The sequence below is a fragment of the Dermacentor silvarum genome, chromosome 1 (genome assembly GCF_013339745.2).
Source record: "Dermacentor silvarum isolate Dsil-2018 chromosome 1, BIME_Dsil_1.4, whole genome shotgun sequence".
In the NCBI taxonomy this organism is placed as follows: domain Eukaryota; kingdom Metazoa; phylum Arthropoda; class Arachnida; order Ixodida; family Ixodidae; genus Dermacentor; species Dermacentor silvarum.
This window is the reverse complement of record NC_051154.1, coordinates 108027121-108045604: the sequence shown is the minus strand read 5'-3', so window position 1 is coordinate 108045604 and position 18484 is coordinate 108027121. Positions and strand designations below refer to the sequence as shown.

Sequence of the window (18484 nt, the reverse complement as noted above, 5' to 3'; positions counted from 1 at the left end):
CTTTCACGCTCGAAAAAACACTTTTATGTAGCACGTATTGAGCAACAAGCTGTATCGGAAGTTTTTCATGTTGCTCTACAATTTTCTCATTGACACTTTTCATCTAATTATAATATTCGAGGAGTTGAATAATTAATTAAGATTAATTATGTAATTAGGCGGAATGCAAAAATTAATCTCAGTATCTCCAAGTGACGGCAAACAACAGTACCTTGGTTCTGTCCAGCTACGCGGCATTTGCATATTTTTAATGTTTCGTGCAAGTTACGGGGGACTCCCTGTATATTTGGGTGTGGTGCTTGGAATAAAATTATTTGAAAGTCTGGCGCTGTTTCTGTCGTCTCATTTTTCCTTCCATATGTTATTTTGCATTGCGCCACAATACCTTTATTACACTATTATAAACACAGCGCAACAGTGGACAAAGAACGGAAAGCAGGAACGAACGTTCTTTCTTTCAGTTTTCCACCTGCTATGGCGCTATTTGCATAATGTATTACGAACTAGCCCGGTCACACAGATTGCTCCGAAGTCACTGCACAGAGGTCTAAGCTGAGCGTGGTGCGAAGCATGAAAATTTTCGAAATATTATGGAGATCTATATATATCTGCTGCATCAATTCGACAAATTATGCAATTAGATTTGTTGCCCTCGTTTTTTTAGAGTAGTTACAATGTTAGTGCTTCTTCATGGCAGATATTTCTTGCAAATCATTATGATTCATGCAAGAATCATAGGACCAGAGAAAGGTTTAAAAGGATTTAGTAGATGCACAACAGGTTTTTAGATTACAATAAGCATTCAGGAGCAGGCCAGTGAAGGTCACGTAAGTGCTCCCTCAAATACAGTAGGTCTGTGTGAAGCAATGAACTCAGTGACAACGTTATTCCCATAAAAATCATAGGGAACATATTCCGAACACTTCGGTTATGGCTGCGAGGCTGTTGTGAGCCTAGTATCCGACGAATCGTCGGCAGAACTCCTTGCAGGAACCCTCCGCGCCGCGCTCGGTTGGGTTTCAAGATAAGAAGACTTTTGCGACCTTCTGGACGCTTCAGTGACGGGCATGCCTGGAAGCTGCGAATAAGTGGCCGATGACTCTTCATTGACAATATAACCTTTCAGCCTAGCCTTACCGCTTCACTATTGCCGTAACTGCCCCTGCTAGCTGCAGCGTGCGACCTTGCAGTGCTAGCCTTAACGTCACGCGCATGGGCAGATGAAAATTGGCAAGGGTCGTACAAGTAAACAGTAAATATAGAGGAACATCGCTATACTAATACGTTCTAATTAATTGTCAACAGAACGTCTGGCACTCCCGCAGACGTATAGTTGCAAACGCCCGATGCGATTACTAAGCCCGAAGAAGATAAGACGATTGCTTTGCGCAAAACAGTTGGCTCAAACGCAAACGACAAAAGAGACGCGGATAGCAAACTTCCACGTGTAGTCAAAAGCAAGAGTAGCGCACAAAAAAAGAAAGCTTATTTCATGCCAAGTTTGCTCCGCTATATCTATTCGCGCCAGAGTTTATGTGCGGATGCCAGTAACCGTGGCTGACGCGGTACCGAAAGGAAGCGACGGCAGAGGCAGGGGGGTCAAAGAAAGAGAATTGCGGCGCCGTTCTGGCTTGTTCCGCCAGCCAGTCTTCCCGCCACGTTCAACCCACAAACGCGAGAGAGCGCGCATTTTCCACGAAGGGAAAACGGGCACCGCATTCCCGGGGGCGCATTCCGCGCACCCGGCGACCAGAAAATCGGGCCACCGGTTCAAACGCCGCGCTGCGCTGCGGTGAGGGGCTTCCACATCGCAACGTGCCGATGCACTGAGAAAGTGTCGGGCGCAGCGCTCGCCCCCTCTTCGCGCTCTCCCCGAACCGCCGCCGTCTCAACTCTCCGGTGCAGCCGGTGCGCGCTCTCTCGCGACGCCATTCCGGAACGCCAGCGTGTAACGTACATGGGAGAGTCGGAAAGGCTGCTAGCGGGCGGCGAGCTCTTCCACGGCAGAAAAACGGCGACGAGAGAGGAAGACGCAAGCTGCGATGAAGGTGTCGCCAATTCCCAACGGTAAAATCAGAGCGCAATCGCCACAGTGGGAGTACGACCGCGGGATTCAGCGGTGAGCGACGGGCGCCGGCAGGAGAAAAAAAAAGAAAAAAAAGTTCCATCGCAGTTCGCCTCGTTTTCGCACTGCGACAATCGGTTTTTGTCACCCGCGTGATTTTACGTTTATTTTTTTTTTTATTTTTCTTCTTACAGCTATCTATGAGTGTGAAGGTTTTTCTTATTATTGTTTTTCTTCTTCTTTGCTTGTTAGCAGGGTCTTGCAAATGTGTTTTGGGGAGCCATGCGCGGAATCTGAAAAGTGACTGAAATTTCGTAGTCTAGAGTGCAAATCCGAATGTCATGTTTTCAAGTACCCAAATGTTTTTTAAGTGTCGGCGCTCGCTTCATGGTGTAAGTCTAGATGCTCGTAAATGGATTCTGTTCAAAGCGACGTTATTTTCTGCGCAAGTTAAAAAATAACTGAAAAAAATATAGGAAAACGAACAAACATAGCAGGTTCTTGCATGGAGGACTGCGCTCGCGCACTTTCCTCGAAATTATTCCATCAATTCATAGTTGCTGCAAGAAACATTCCGCAACGCCCTGCGAAATTTCTCACGTGTTCAGGCGCGCGGCGCAGGTAATACAAAAGCAGTACAGTGCGGGAAATTCGTAGGCTCACGTTGTGCACATGACATCAATTCTGCGTTCCAAACTCGAGGCGAGATCATATGAACAAAGTTTTGTGCAGAGTGTTTAAGCACTGAGTCTAACCGAGGACGTCGTATCTCTATATCCTTCGCTTGCCGGGTTTCAACTTTTGAGGCCCTCGGCATACTCGCGCCGGCTCACTCTTATACATCGGCAAGAGTAAATGACCTTAACACTATCATCAAGCTGAAAGTGCGGAGACAAATTTTAAGCTAACGAAGTTGTCAAATGTTAGCTATTGCTGTTGCAGATAATGCTCACCATTAATATCTGCAGCAAAATTTTCTTGAACACATGCTTCCTTCTTTTTGTTTCTACATTTCTTAGTCGCTAGAGTTTATTTTTGATGTTTGGGATGGCCGGCCCTTCGATGGTCTGTTTTCCCATCCCATGGTCTCGTCATTTATTAAACAGCAAACAACGATGCATGCGTCACTTTAAAAAAGTTATAGAACTGTAATTTCTGTGTAACGAAGGAGATAGATTACAAAGAGTCCTGTAGTGGCGTACCACTGAGGCCTCCTACTGCCTTATTCTTTCATAGCTTAATTAAACGAGCTATATTTCAGAGGGTGGAACCAGAAATTTTATCAGGCATTTATTTGTAGTAAAAGGGGAAAGGAGTTGAAAGTAGCGAACTGCTTTCTTTTTTTCTTGTGGACCTGAACGGTGCTGAAAGTTTACCAATTAGCTGCGTTCAGCGTGTGCATAGAGAGAGAGAGAGAGAGAGAGCAGGGTGGTGGCTAGTATATAACCTGTTAAACACAGCCAATAAATCAAAGGAAATGATCGCTTCGTAAGTTCTCCATTCTTCCCCAGGAAATGTCACTGTCCTCCCTAAGCGGTGCGTTAATTTTGTCACGCCACTCGGTCGAGGAAACCAATCCCACAATTCTTCTGTATACGGCTCAGTTTCGGCTTGGCTTCTGATGCCTCCTCTTTATCGCTCTTACCTTTTCTTTTCGCTCACTTTCGTCTCTTCATTCGTTTGCCTTTGAGAGTTTCAATGACCTTTGGTTTTACGTTTTATTTTCTTGCTTTACAACTCGCTGCAGGGCCCTGCTTCAGCAAGAAACGAACGGGCACCTCTTATGCCAGTAGTGAGCCTTCAACCCCCCTAATTATTTTCCTGATAACGTGAACGAAATCGCGTAATTTGGGAAGACGTGAGAAAAGTAATTATGCGAACTCGTCTGGTACCTTTTCTTCTTTTTTTTCTGTTCCGGTCGGCAGAGTAAAATAATTAAACTCTGCCCAAACGAAAAACTTTTGTTCAGAGGGACAATCAGTGAAAGGCTCCAGCATTGCTGCTTACGTATCAGTGATTAGTGTTATGGAGCGAAAGCTGCCCGTGTATGCACATTTCGACACGCGCTATAGAAAAGCTCAGAGATTCTTTACATTTGTTCCAATTATTCTCTGTGAAGTAACTATGCGATATATTACTACGTGTGCATTTTTGTTACTTCGTGCGATGTGACTTTCTTTCATCTTTTTTTTGTTCAGCATCCGGAAGAATAAAAATTATTTTTCCGTTTTTGTTCAACCTTGAGTGAGGAAGCCGGGTGTCGCCTATTTCTCAATGACTGAAGGCGTCTGCGCTGAGGTCATTTCGCAACGGTTCTTCCCGTTTCACTGGAAGCTCATCTGAAATATAACCTCTTAACATATGATATAAAGATCTTTGTACGAAGGGGCCCCTTTTGGACCATACATCAGCCTTTGGGGGGAAAGCCGTGGTCTGGAAATCTAAGATATGGCGCTTGTTCAGACACTCTCAGACTGGTACAAACGGTTTCTCGATATTGTGCTTCATTTTGCCTCTTCATGACGGAACGCTGCAGTACTTATTAAGCGTGTCTAATGTTCTGCGTATATTGTTTTGGAATAAAAAATGTCGCAGCTTCGCCCGAATGGCGAAGCATCAATTGCGATAGCAAATTAGTAGAGAGCTATACGGAGTCAGGATGGTAGTTTTATCGGCTGCATAAACTTGGACACATTCACTTACTAACTGAATTAACAAGCATGGTATCAGCGCGCACAAGCAAGCATGAATAGATCTCACTCGATGACAGCAGACAACCACTGTCTGGAGAGAAACGCTGGCCTGAGCACGCGCTGCCGCAGCATCGAGCGAAGGTTCGTGCGGTCTATCGCTTCAACGGAAACTGAGTGGCGAAAGCACAGCGCATACAAAGGTCAAAGCTGTGTGGACATTGCTTTCAAGATACGGTGCGCGCGACAGCCCGTAGCCGCGCAAAGTAGAAGTACGCAGTTGGTGGCAGAGTAGAAGCCACATCCCCTCCCTCCCACGCTGCCTTCCTGCTTTCCTTCTTTCGCGTGGAAGATTGAGTCGCCAGTTCCCCTTGCGCCCGGTCGCAAGATACGCATTTGGTGCCGCAGCTAAACGTCGCCTCCCCTCCCTCCCTCCCTCCCATCCCCCCACGGCCTTTCGCATTTGAAGTCGCGTTTGCTCTCCACCGTGCGTTCGCTCTCCGTGAAAGCGCGCGTTCCTCGCGCGCTTTCATTCACACATACAGCATACGGCGCGCGGAAACGATTTTATCGCCCTTGGACTTTATACGGAACCTCACGGCGACGGCGACTACGACGGCAGAAATCCGCTTGGAGTATCCATATAATTGCTATCGCAATAAAATTTAGGACAAGCTGCCACGGCTTCTTGTTTTCGAGGTTCGTTTCATGGACCACACTCAGGGACCACACTCTCAGAAGACGCTCGCCTTCCAGGAGACGACGGTAACCAGAGAATACTCATTTCATGTGCAACTACAGAGAAAAAGACGCAAGAAAATTGGCTTGACAGGAAAGTCAACCAGAACCCAGCTTGCTACCCTATCAAATATCTAGCTGGTGCTCACGCGGAACAGAAATTAGTTACCAGTGGTTGCGCAGGAAAGAGAGCAAATTAGGGGGTGAGGATCGTCATCAGCCCATCCCCTGGATTGAGCATCAAGTACCATTGCACGTGTAAGCATTCTGGCCAGACTGCAATGTGAGTGACTGCGGCCTTACATCTCGCCATTCCCCATTCTTCCATGCACTTCCAGGGGCCCTGTCAACCACCGAATTACTCTCAGCACCAACGAAACGACGAGAAAAATATAGGCTGTGGTTTATCTCTGGTTAAACCTAGTCGAGTAGCGATAGCTACAGACTGTGGTGGCCGCTACAGGAGCGGTGGCCGCGCGGCAACCGCGACGAGGCGAGTTGCCGGAGAGAGGAGGCCTGTGGTGTGACGTCACACAGAGGGCACGGCGAGCACGCCAGCTGTGGCGGTTGCCAGGCAACGTGGACGCGTGCCTGTAGGAGCGGTGGCCGCGCGGCGACCGCGACGAGTTGAGTCGCCGGAGAACCGAGGCCCATGGTGTGACGTCACACAGAGGGCGCGGCGAGCGCACAACGACTAAACCCCTTGATGTTAGAAAGTAGCGACACTCTCCCCCGCGCGCGCGCTTTCCTACTCAATTCTCCTCGGATTTCTCCCCCTCACCGGGCCGGCGCGGCGCTGAACCCTCCAGCGGCTCGCTGCAGCCGCATTAGAATCAATTCGCGCGCTTGTTTATTCGGCCCTTTGAAGCATTGTATGGGAATTTATCCCTTGTGAAACTGTCATGACGAAAGTACGTTTCCGATAGAACGTCGTGACGTTTTTTTTTTCTTTTTTTTTTGCGGACGCTTCGATAAATACACGCGGAAGCGCTCCGAAAAAATGAGTACCAAGCAGTGGCTGAGCTGTTTACCTCTACGTCGCCACTTGGCTTTTCCGTAACGCGGAGGTGTATTGGGTGCATACAATATAAGCAGCGTAGAGTATAAACGCGAATTTGGTTCACAATCTTCGCTCTTAAAAGGCTCAGAGAAGGTGACCAAGAAGAAATGTGATAGTTTACTTAAAGTGAATTCGCCAAAATGAGTGGGCCAAAAGCCTTTGTACCAATGCCACTGTGCGAAATACGTGCTGTGTTTGCGAAACAGCCAACATAGAACTTTACACACGCGCCTGCATTCCGTCACTATGAAACGACGAGAAATTACATTCCATCACCTCTGGGAGTAACCTAAGTCTCTCTCTCGAAAAAAAAAAAGGCTGATTGCTTACACGGAAACTGCTAAGACTGGCACTTGATAATTAACTTAGACTTCAAGATGTCAAGTTTATCAGAATTGAGGGAGATTATCAGAAGCGCGTGGCTTGTACTTAATGAGCATGCGCGAATAATACATAATACATAATACCACCTATCTACCTATATATTGCGGTTCATGCCTTCGCAACATAAAGTACATAAATAAAAAAAATGCTCGCAGTATTGAAATTTTGCAAAGATACAATAAGCACGCAATAAGAGTAAAATAGTTCCTTGGCTTCACAAGTATCAGGCGCAAGGATCACACGCACACACACACACGCGCGCGCACACACATACATGCACACACATGCACGCACAACGCACGCACATACACAAACACGCACACACACACACGCGCACAACTACAAAATATGAGTTACAGGCATTAACTCACAAATTACATACATTTGACAACTAACGCACGCGCGAAAACACAAAAAGCTTTGTCACGGCTCGAAGAGTCAACGAAAATTTCAGCCGACTCACTTTAAAAAAAAAGTATATGCACAGTTATCGGTGCTCTGTATTAAACTGAACGAAGAGTCCGGCTATGCGAAGAGCATTAAAATCTCCATGCAACTTCATCCACAAATATGAGGAAAGCTGCAACATTCACCTCGCAAAGAACGGCGTGCATGGAAGGGGCGAAATCCCTTCTCCCGATGTTATGGAGCCACTGCTTCCGACGCACGACATTCCGTTCACCTCGGGGGATATAAAATAAGGCTTGCCCTTTCTCTGGCCTGCTGCTGCATTGAAACGCGCAGCAGCAAGGCATTTTCACGGAGAACGAATCTCACATTCCTACGAAAGGATGGAAAAACTTGGGAAACACACGTTCGGAGCTGCAGGGCGACCACCACTTGGACTGCTCATGGCGAGTGGGAGAAACTAAAGGCGCGCGAAAGCAAGTTTCGCGCTGTTTTCGTGACGTCAGGGTCACCTGACGGGGTAGTCTTGAGCGCCGCAGCCATTCAGCGTGGCGGATGCGCTGCCTCCGCGAAAGAGGGGGAGAAAAAGAGGAGGTTGAACGCGCCGGCGAGGGTGTTGCGGCGTAGATCAAAGCGTGTCGCTACTTTCTAACATCAAGGGTTTAACAACGACAGGAGCGGTGGCCGCGCGGCGACCGCGACGACTCGAGTTGCTGGAGAATCGAGGGCCGTGGTGGGACGTCACAATGCGGCCACGGCTCAAAGTGCGGCGACGGCGAAGAGGCGAAAACCTGGCGTAATGTAGCTCTTGCTACAAATTAACTCTGAAACTTGCAGCACGTTGTTTAACAAAGCACAAGACTCCTATAGCCTGCCGATTCGTTTAAGCATTACTATTATGATTATTATTTTTGTAGCATCCCTTTATCGGCATCGCCGTAGCAAATTCTATCGTAATCTTTGTTGTAGATAATCTGGACAGCGCCAAATGATTTTGTGCCGACGAATACTTCACGACGATAACCATTCGAATATTATCATGCGCACAAATCTATTTTTTTTTTTCCTTTGTGTAGGCTAGCAAGCTAAATATGAGCTGTACTTTCAAGCTTCTCTTCGGTCTCTCTTTTTTCCTTGAGTCACCGTCTGTGTGCTCAAGTATTTATTTATTTATTTATTTATTTATTTATTTATTTATTTATTTATTTATTTATTTATTTATTTATTTATTTATTTATTTATTATACCCTCAAGGTACAATTTTCCATTGCAGAGGAGAGGGGCAAATGGAAGAGGTAGATAAAGAGGCAAATAACACATACTTGGTTACAGATACAAAAAAATAAAATACAAATAAGCAAAAACTTTCAAAGAAAAGGTCAATGGCAAACACGTGGAAGTCAATAATTAATAAAAAGAAAAAAGAATTGCCCCGGAAGTGTTAGATAAGTACCTCAATACAATACATGGCAAAACATAACAAAAATACATGGCATAGCATACAAAAAACATATAACATATAAAATTCAAGGCATAACATTAAAAATATGGCTATTATACCATATAAATATAATATATATATATATAAAATAGTTATTATACAGAACAAACTGTCAATCACTACATTAATGATAAAATGAAACTTTCAAGTGTGGTTTTTAAGTTATCGATGCCAGTTATGCTTGCAAGTGATGTGGGAAATAAATGTATAAACATATTATTTCCGCCAACGCAAGCAAGATGCTCCATGTAAAATACGTTAGGTGTTATCCCACTTCGTAATAACATGGGTATAACACGGGAATTATGTGTGATTACCTCTGATGTATTTAATGACACGCAAAAGCACCTACATGAGCACTCCAAAACGACATCGCAATGTTTCAAATGAAAACTCGTAGATAAAAGTTGGCGTGAATACTTTGTTCACACAAAGCACTTTTTTACGCGGTCACTTCGGTCAGACCCGCTGATAATGTATAAATAACAGTGACCTAATGCTTTGTGCAAGCATATTAACGCTCGACACGTCTTTTGTACACCGACCGTCAAATCACCCATTTTCCAGTATTGCAAGCAGACTTAGAATAAAACGCCTCCACTTTCCAAGTGCTTTCGTGTGGTGCCCACGATGATACAGCCGAATTACTACATTGTCCAGGTAGCTATCACGGTAAATATGTTTACATGGCGATTTTTTTAAATTTAAGACAGAAATCTTATATATTGTCTATGGAATGTTCATCTAATGTCGACTTAATCGCCTGTCCATGACATTTCTGTCATGGACAGGCGCACAATTCTTGCGGAGCTAAATGACAAATTGTTTTGAGGGCTGACAAAGTTTATTTGATGGTTCAATCGCTAAACTTAGGTCTATATTTAAATAGCGTGGATGTGGACAGTGATTTTTAGGCAAATTCGTTTCTTAAGACATGTACTGAATCCACGATCTCCTATAAAGTTAGCCGTCAAATATATTTTACAATGCTTGTTCTTCATTGTGGAGACAAATACCCAATTCCGCGCGACGTACAGGATTGGCTACATGCCGACCCTATCCCCAAAAACATGCACCCGTACTACAATAAAGAACGTCGGAAGGCAAGGGCTGCCTCCCTCATTAAAGCCTATGGCGACACCACGGGCGTCACCTTTGTAGACGCAGCTGAATATCAAGATGGGCACCGCTTCGCCGCGGCTACCACAGTAGGCGGCTCGCTCAAACATGCCGCCAGCATCGTAACCCAAAACGTCGAGATGGCCGAGGAAGTGGCCATCGCCCTGGCCAGCCTCGATCCTGACTGCCACACCATCGTGAGCGATTCCCGCACGGCAATCACCAATTACATAAAAGGTCGCATTTCAAAAGAAGCACTACGCATCCTACACCAAGCCCCTCACTCACTTGAAAAGCAAATCACTCTCGTCTGGTTCCCAGCACACGCCGGCGACGTACATCCGCACCTCACCAACCTCAACGAGGTCGCTCACTCCGTAGCACGAGGCCTTGCCAAACGTGCCGGAGACAGTGCAGGTGCACCCGCGGAACGCGATCGCCTCACCAGCTACAACGACCTTACGAAATCATTCTATCTCGAAAGAAGAACCTTCCCCATCCCTCATCAGAAGCTAAACAGAGCACAGGCAACCACCCTTCGCCTGTTACAGACAAACACGTACCCCTCACTAACACGTTACCACAGGATCTACCCGGACACCTACCCTAGTAACATTTGCAAGATCTGTAAGACTCAGGCAGCATCGCTTCCCCACATGCTATGGGAATGTAAAGACCAATATCGGACAAATAATACCATGACCCTCTCGTCGAGATGGCACGCCGCCCTGCGCAGCTCCCACCTCGACGACCAACTCTGGGCTACCCAGCAAGCCTGCGAGGCGGCGAAGAGGCAAGACCTCGACGTCCCCACGTGGGAGGCCTAGGCCCAGCCAACTAAACTGCTGGTTTAAATAAAAGTTTGTTCCTCCTCCTCCTTGTTCTTCATTTGTAGGGATGCGTGAATAGTAGTTTCTGAGACCGGATCGAATACAAATAGAATAGTGCCACATGCGAATCGAATCGAATCAAATATCAAATATTTTTAAATAGTTTGCAAATAATGTACAACCTTCTCATCAATAATATCAAACAATTTTCAGATCGTGGTATTCACAACAATAAACATTTCTGTCATGGAACTGTCCTGCCGAAGCATGGTTTATTAAAAGGTAGAGAGCACCCAAGCAATTTGTTGGCAAACTCGGGACCCTTCGGAAAAATCGCGGTCACGCATTATCATATCAAGTTTAGAAAGGCAGATTTGTGGTCCCATGACATCTGTGTATACATTCGCGACCAACGAGAAATGCATGCTGTCTGCGGCAATGGCCGCAGACAAGATGAAGTACCTTTTGCTAGTTATAATGGTCGTGGCAGGTGCTATCCCTATTGCATCAAGTATGCCACCAAGTATGCCAAGTATCAAGTATGCCGCAGTGAAAGATATTCAGAATTATTTCTATCAGTGCACACATGTGTTGCATTATAAATAGCACCAAACAAAATTTCATTGCCAGTGATCGCAGTTCAGCCGGAAAAAGCATGGCTCCCTGAACGACGTAGCGTGCTTTATACGTTACATGCACTGTGGATGGGATGACAGTTATCGACCTTTTTTGCTTCAATTTCATCTCTGATCATGCACGGACCACGACGCGAAGTATATTCAAAAACTATTAAAAAAATATTCGAATTTTCAAATAGTGTCCATTCGATGTGAGGACCGAATCGAATAGGACAATATTTGGTTCATTATTTGAAAGTTTCGCATATTCGTACACCCCTGTTCATTCGCAAACAGGCCCGTCGAACGCACCTGTGGAGGCGTGACATGGCCTCGCAACTATCTAATCATGGCATGCTGTGACGGATCCTTACACATCGTAGCTGGATAGCCACTTCGCAGCAAGGCAGCTAAAATTAAAGAACGCAACATCGTGATATGACTGAACCGCAAGTCGATGACGCGAAGAAGTAGCGACGACGGAACGCTTCGCTCCTTTAACCGCACAAATTGCAGGTTGAATCGCAACTGTAAACCATGATATCATGAGCTTGCGTGCTAGTTAAAATATATTGACGGGACTGACAGAAAAACCAAATAAAGGCCATATGCTTCCTGCTACTTGATTTAACTTGTGGTGCTCTGGGGAAATGAAATTTTTTTGCTATTGTAATCAGTAAAATGTTCGTGGAAATCGGTCCCGCAAGATATTCTATAGCTATTTTCAAAAAAACTCTCCTTCGTCTTAGAGCTGAATTAAAGCATGCACGTAATGTCTGTGTTAAAAGACGTATATAAATACTCGTGCAATTTCACGTAAGCGAGCTCGAAGTCATATTCAGAACCAATCAATATACAATCCTCATTAAAATTATTTCTAAAAAAAGGGGCCCGAATGCGTTGAAGAAGTGAGAAAACCGTGAATACATTCAGTTCTTGCATTTTAGCGAGCATTGCGCCTCCACAGACTGTGTGACGCCGCGCACACCAATAGTTCATTCTTCCCTTCTTTTTCTCTCGTCTTTCGTACCCCTTTTCCCCTTCCCCGGTATAGGGTAGCCGACCGGAGCCATCCTTAGGTTAGCTTCCCTGTCTTTCCCTTGCTTTTATTTTTGTGCTCTTTTATTGTGACTTGTCAAGCCTTAGCGAGCCTTGCACTGACACGACGCAACTGACTTCCGTTAAAGAGTCCTGAAACCTCAGCTAAACAATTAGTACTTGCAGACATCACGCAGCTAGGACGTCTCGACAGCGACAACTGCTCTTTTCTTTCTAGTCTCTGCGCTGGCACCGTTCCATTGCCGCGATTACACTGCACCACAGAGAAGACACGCGACGGTGAATACGTTGATTACAGGCATAACCAATGTAACATCGCTACTGGACCGTTAGCGGCGAAGGAAGTGCTCTCGCTTGACCATGACATCAGCGTGACGTCATCGCCTGAGTTTATCCTTAACCGTACACGTGGCTGCTTACTTCGCGAACTCCTTCGTGGTTCGCTAGTCTCTATTCCGTTGACGCCTTCCGTTCACACCATTCACTCACCAACGCCAAGCTACAATCAAACAGAAATGTTTACGGACCGCGGGATCTCAGAAAACGGTTAATTCCCGAGCAGCCTGTAGCAGTAGCCTGTGAGGCAGCGGAGATATTGAGCTTTTACTCAGATTTCATTGTCCGTAATATTTTTTGGTTGACTCCACGTTTGTGGTGCCTTTTTTCGTGTAAGCACTAACACATCGAGGCTGGTTCATAGTCGTTCTTTTAAATAAAGTTTTTAGCGAGTTTACAAGGCGGCCGTTATTGAAATACTTATGCAGTCTTTACTATAAGTATGCAAAAAGGGCGGTGCGAAATTTGCGAAACGCGCGTCATGTTCCAGCCAAATTTTAACGCTTTGAAACTACCAAAGAGACAATTGCAGCAGAAGCGTGAAATATTGTGTGTCTATACCAAAAGAACACAAATAATGTGTTAAAGATGCTTGTTTGATGCCAGAAAATGGAAGAGAAAACAAAAACAAAAATCAAACACTGCCTTCGCCATTGCGACAGCGCTGCTCCTATCTAAAACGAAGAAGCAGACCGCTAACTATTCGTATAACAAAAATATTATCTGGATTATCACTCGCCGCGTCTATTTCTTGCTTCCTTCCGGAATATCGTGTTTGCTTTAGTCCCTAAAAAGAGTGACGATTAAACACACAAGACATATATCCCATATATTATCATATGGGATATATGTTAACATATGTCCAATGGGCAACATATATTAACAAGACATATATCTCAGTGGGCATTGAACTCTTTTCTAATGAACCTGTTCGTCACCACGAACAGCGTCGTGTTTTCTTAGCTTAGTCCCCTGCTCTTCTGCAGAGTCATTGCCAACCTACCTCGGGTAAAATGTAGAGAAGCGAAGAAACGAAGTCGTACAAAAATAAAATACCCATTGTGCCACCCAAACCACGGGCAAAATGCGTTCTCCAGCAAGCATCAGCTTCGCAAGCAAAATGCGCAGCTCGCGTAAATTGAAAAGAACAGCTCCGCTTTACCGATCACTCCGGTCAGGGGTACCTTTACGTGGTCGGCATTTTTCGGCATCCTAAACGACCGCCGCGAGCCAGGACAACGAGGTTCAGCCGCGCTCACTCACGCACACGTGCACACGGGTCACACATGAGACCGCACAAGCGCAAGATGAAGAAACGCCGCCGAGAATGTGTTAGGCCTCGGAAGAAGCCAAGAAAGACGACTTCCCAACTCTTGTTGCTGAGGGCATTAGTTAAGCTTGGCAGCACAGGGCACGGATGGTTTCCTTTCGTTCGTTACTCGCTGTTTTTCTTGTTTTTGATTTTTTTTCCCTTTGGCGCCGCCTTAAGAAAGTCGGAGACGGTCCCCCCCTTCTCCCTTTCTTTCTTCTCCTCCGGCTGCTTGCGGTCGCCGACAAGCGACTCAAAACAATAGGGCGGCAGCAGAGACAAAAAAACACAGCGCTTGGCAGCCAAGTGTTGCCTCGCAAGGGCGAACCAACGCCCGGTACAGGGCGCGCGTCTCCTCCCGCTCGCGGCCAGCACGACGAGCGCTGATTGCGGCAAGCGCCTTCCTCGCGTGCTGACGAGTACACCTGTCGTGCTTCCGCGGCACTCGTTCCCTTTTGCGCGAGCGCGCGTTTGTTTTTGCTCAGTGCCACTTGGAAACAAAAACGCAGTGGCTATTTTAGCTTACGTATTCATCGTTCCACACTGCTCGCTCTGCGTTCCGTTTACAGTGTTGCGACGCCGGTTCCTTCAAGCTCGACCGGCGTTACTGCTGGGTAGCGTGGCGTTCTCGGCAGACTGCAGGCGTCCGGTAGACCATAGCGACCAGGCAGGGGCAAGACGATTTCTTTGTGCGAAACTTGCACCGTTTATTTCATGGATGATGAAGGTTAGAAAAGAAGAGGAATGAATTATTCGAAAATACATTGTGGGGCCGCTTAAATAGACTCAGTACCTGCCACGTCACGTGGCAGGTACTGAGTCCAGTCGGGAATTCGGCAGCCAGTCCCTCTCTCCTAGGCGACGTTTCTGGGGCTTGCCTCCGATAGCGGTGACTCGATGCTCCTGTCGCTCTCTGGGCGCTCTCTGGGCGTTCGCTCTCTGGGCGCATGACGCAAAGGGCCTGGCAAACAATACGACACGAGGCCCCGGTGGTACACAGTTCGGGGAAGGCGGAACCCCTCGCCTGCTGGGCGCACACACACAAAGGGGGCCATAAATCACTGCGACTCGCCCGCCAGATTGAGGATCACTCGAGACAACCATAGCAAATCAGGGATTCATCCTCCGTTGGTTTAGGCATGGGCCTCCGATAATTCCCCCTGCACGGAGCGTCACATGTCAATCGTAACGACTGGGCTGTCATACGTCAATCGTAATCCTTTTATTGCGATAGCAATTATATGGACACTTCAACCGGATTTCTGCCGTCGGCGTCGCCGTCGCCGTCGCCGTCGCCGTCGTCGTCGCCGTCGCCGTCGCCGTCGCCGTGAGGTTCCGTATAGATAAAATCTTCACCGCGCGCCGTATGCCCGAGCGCAAGCGTGCTGGGACGCACGCTATCACGGAGAGCGAACGCACTTAATCCCCCACGCGCAAGCAACGAAGCGGGAAGCCAGCGCCGGAGGGAGGGGGGGGCACTTCTACTGTGCCAACAACCGCGCTCGTCGCTCGGCCGCACGGTCTCTTATCTCTCCCGCGCGCAAGCAAGGAAGCGGGAAGCCAGCGCCGGAGGAAGCGGGGGGGGGGGGGGGGGGGGGGGCGCACTTTTCTTCTGCCAACAACCGCGCTCGTCGCTCGCCGCACCGTCTCTTATCTCCACACGGCTCTGACCTTTATGAGCCGTGCATTCGCGGCTCAGTTCCTGTTGAAGCGATAGACCGCACGTACCTTCGCCCGCACCGGCGTATGCTTCCTGCCAGCGTTTTGACAGTCGTTGTCTGCAGTCATTCAGTGTGATCTCTTCATGTTTGTTTGTGCGCGCTCACACCACGCTTGTTGCTTCATCGTAATCTTTTACACGGGGCGTGACATGTCAATCGTAACAACAGCAAACCGCACGTTTCGTTTGTGCGCAAACATCTACACTACGATCGCCTTGCTATAAGAAAAGCCGCGCGTGGTTCGCTCATTCGTAAAAGCGTTTTTTTTGGTGTCGTGTGCTGTCGATCCCCTGACGCGGCGAGTCTAAGTATGCGATAATTAGTGAATTCCAGTAACGCTTCTAATCAAAACACTGAAATCAACGAGCATTGATTGAGTCGTGATCATCTCATATGCTATCTTGATTTCACTTAGAGTGAAGCTTGGAACGAATGGCGCTGCGTGCTATACTTGTTCGCAGCGCTATATGTATGCTACACTATACTATACTGAACATCAGCTCATTATCGCGGCGCGCCGAAGAACCTCTCCACGTGCCCCCTGCGTGCATGACGTGGCGCTCTTCACTCCGACCGCTTTTAATCACTTTCGGCTGTTAGCAGACAGCACAAGACAATATCCTTGCAAGAAAGAAACGACGAGCACGTCTGCTTGCGCCTGGGCTAGCGGTTTTATATTTTTCATTCACGTATCTTCTAGGTGTTTTAAATAATCTAATCAGTCAGGCTACAATCACTGCATCAGCGTCTGCCCAACATTTAAGAACGCTCGCAAAGCCGATGTGCTCAAATATATATATATATATATATATATATATATATATATATATATATATATATATATATTATCGCAGATAATAAATAATGGACATCGCGTTATTTCTTGATGTTGCGTTTGCGCACGCACGCACACACGCACCGTCACTGACGAATCCTCATTATCACTGCAATATCGATTGAATTGTACCCAAGCGAAGTTCTGAGAGGAAGTTTATATCTACTTAGGGCAATTGTTCATTCTCTATTCTTCAATTTTGCATAGGAATGTCAGAGACCTGAGGTCCCGTACCTCATGCTTCCATCATATAAGTTTTTCACAAATCGAATTCCCATAATGGTCATTTGGTAACTCAACATATCGACTCCTATCAAACTGCCAGGGTAGGAGTCATTCATTTCTTCGACTTGCGAGGAACGCAGTGAAGCTACCGTTTACATCAGTGATCATGTTTGGTGCGGAAGAGACAACACAAAGAACTAGACGGATGACAACAGAGGGCTCCGTTATTGTCCGTCGTCTTCTTTGTGGTGTCTGTTCCGCGCCCAGCATGCTCAAATATTTCACCAACATTAGCCCAACGCCACGTCGTGTTGCCATCTACATTCACGCTGACTTTAAGTATGTTCACCACGCAGCATAACCACACGACAATCAATATGTCTGCCTGCGCGTCAAAAAGAAGAAAGTGCCATTCACACTCATCTGTGTCTGCAATAGACTTCGTTCACTTGCTTCCACCGCACTTTCTTCAACAACCGAGTGGCTCGAACGTTCGTCTCTATACATTTGATCCTTTGTTGAAGCTGCACCTTTCACCGCAGCTTTCCCGCTGCGATGCACCATTACTGTGCCGCTTCTGGTTAGGGCCGGCTTTTACGGAAGCTGACTCCTTCCTCATTTGAATGGCAGACGAACCAACATGCGGCTCGTGAGTGTGTGAAGAGACAATCGAACACCACTTGTGTTTCCCTGTTACGATGTCGAGCACGACGTCCCTCGGACTGTGACAAACCGGCTGAATTCTAGACTCATTTCAGAGAAGCAGCTTACCCGCCGCGGTGGCTCAGTCAGCTAAGGCGTTGCGCTGCTGAGCCCGAGGTCGCGGGATCGAATCCCGGCCGCGGCGGCCGCATTTCGATGGAGGCGAAATGCGAAAACGCCCGTGTACTTGCGTTGTAGTGAACGTTAAAGAACCCCAGGTAGTCAAAATTAATCCAGAGCCCTCCACTACGGCGTGCCTCATAATCAGAACTGGTTTTGGCACGTAAAACCCCAGAAAGAAGAAGAGAAGCAGCTTCTAGGACCATGGTAAAGTGCGTCGTAAACTGAGATAGCAACGCCTGCGTTGCTGCAATTTTTCAAATCGACTAATAGCAGCAGCTCACAGCTGGGCACTTCCCTCAACCCCTTCGCTCTTCTTTCTTTTTATCCCCTTATTCTCTTTCTCCGTCCCCCCCCCCCCCCTTCCGTTCTCTTTCTCCTTGTGTTTTCCCTTATAGTGAAAGTTCAGTGCATGTGCCACTGCGTATGTGATGACACGGGGTATGAGCCCCTGGGTCTACTGAGTTTGTGCCACTGGTCATGTGCCACTAGTCATGTACCCCTGGGGCCACTGGATATGTGCAACTGGGGTCACTTGGTATGTGATGACTATGATGATTATGGTGATGATGATGAGGATAAAAGATTACGACGACGATGATGATAACTGATGATGATGACAAAAATTTTAAAAGGCGATTCAACCTCGAGCTAGTTGACGTCGATCGAGCGTTGTCGCTCCAGCGCGGCTGTCGCAATGAATTATATGGTTTATACCACCCATTGTCACCCCCAACTGGCTCAAGAAGGCTGTCTTCTATCGAC

At 47.0% G+C, this 18484-nt stretch overlaps 1 protein-coding gene across 1 annotated transcript in view; it reads right to left on the bottom strand.

Moving 5' to 3' along the window:
• The window catches only part of LOC119434621 (band 7 protein AGAP004871), a 210864-nt gene extending 196653 nt beyond the window's left edge, over positions 1–14211 (bottom strand). Inside the window, exon 1 of the mRNA XM_037701740.2 lies at positions 13970–14211. Coding sequence (XP_037557668.1) covers positions 13970–14018 — 49 coding nt within the window. The 5' untranslated portion in view covers positions 14019–14211. The remainder of the gene's footprint in view (positions 1–13969) is intronic.
• Between the last annotated feature and the right edge of the window lie 4273 nt (positions 14212–18484).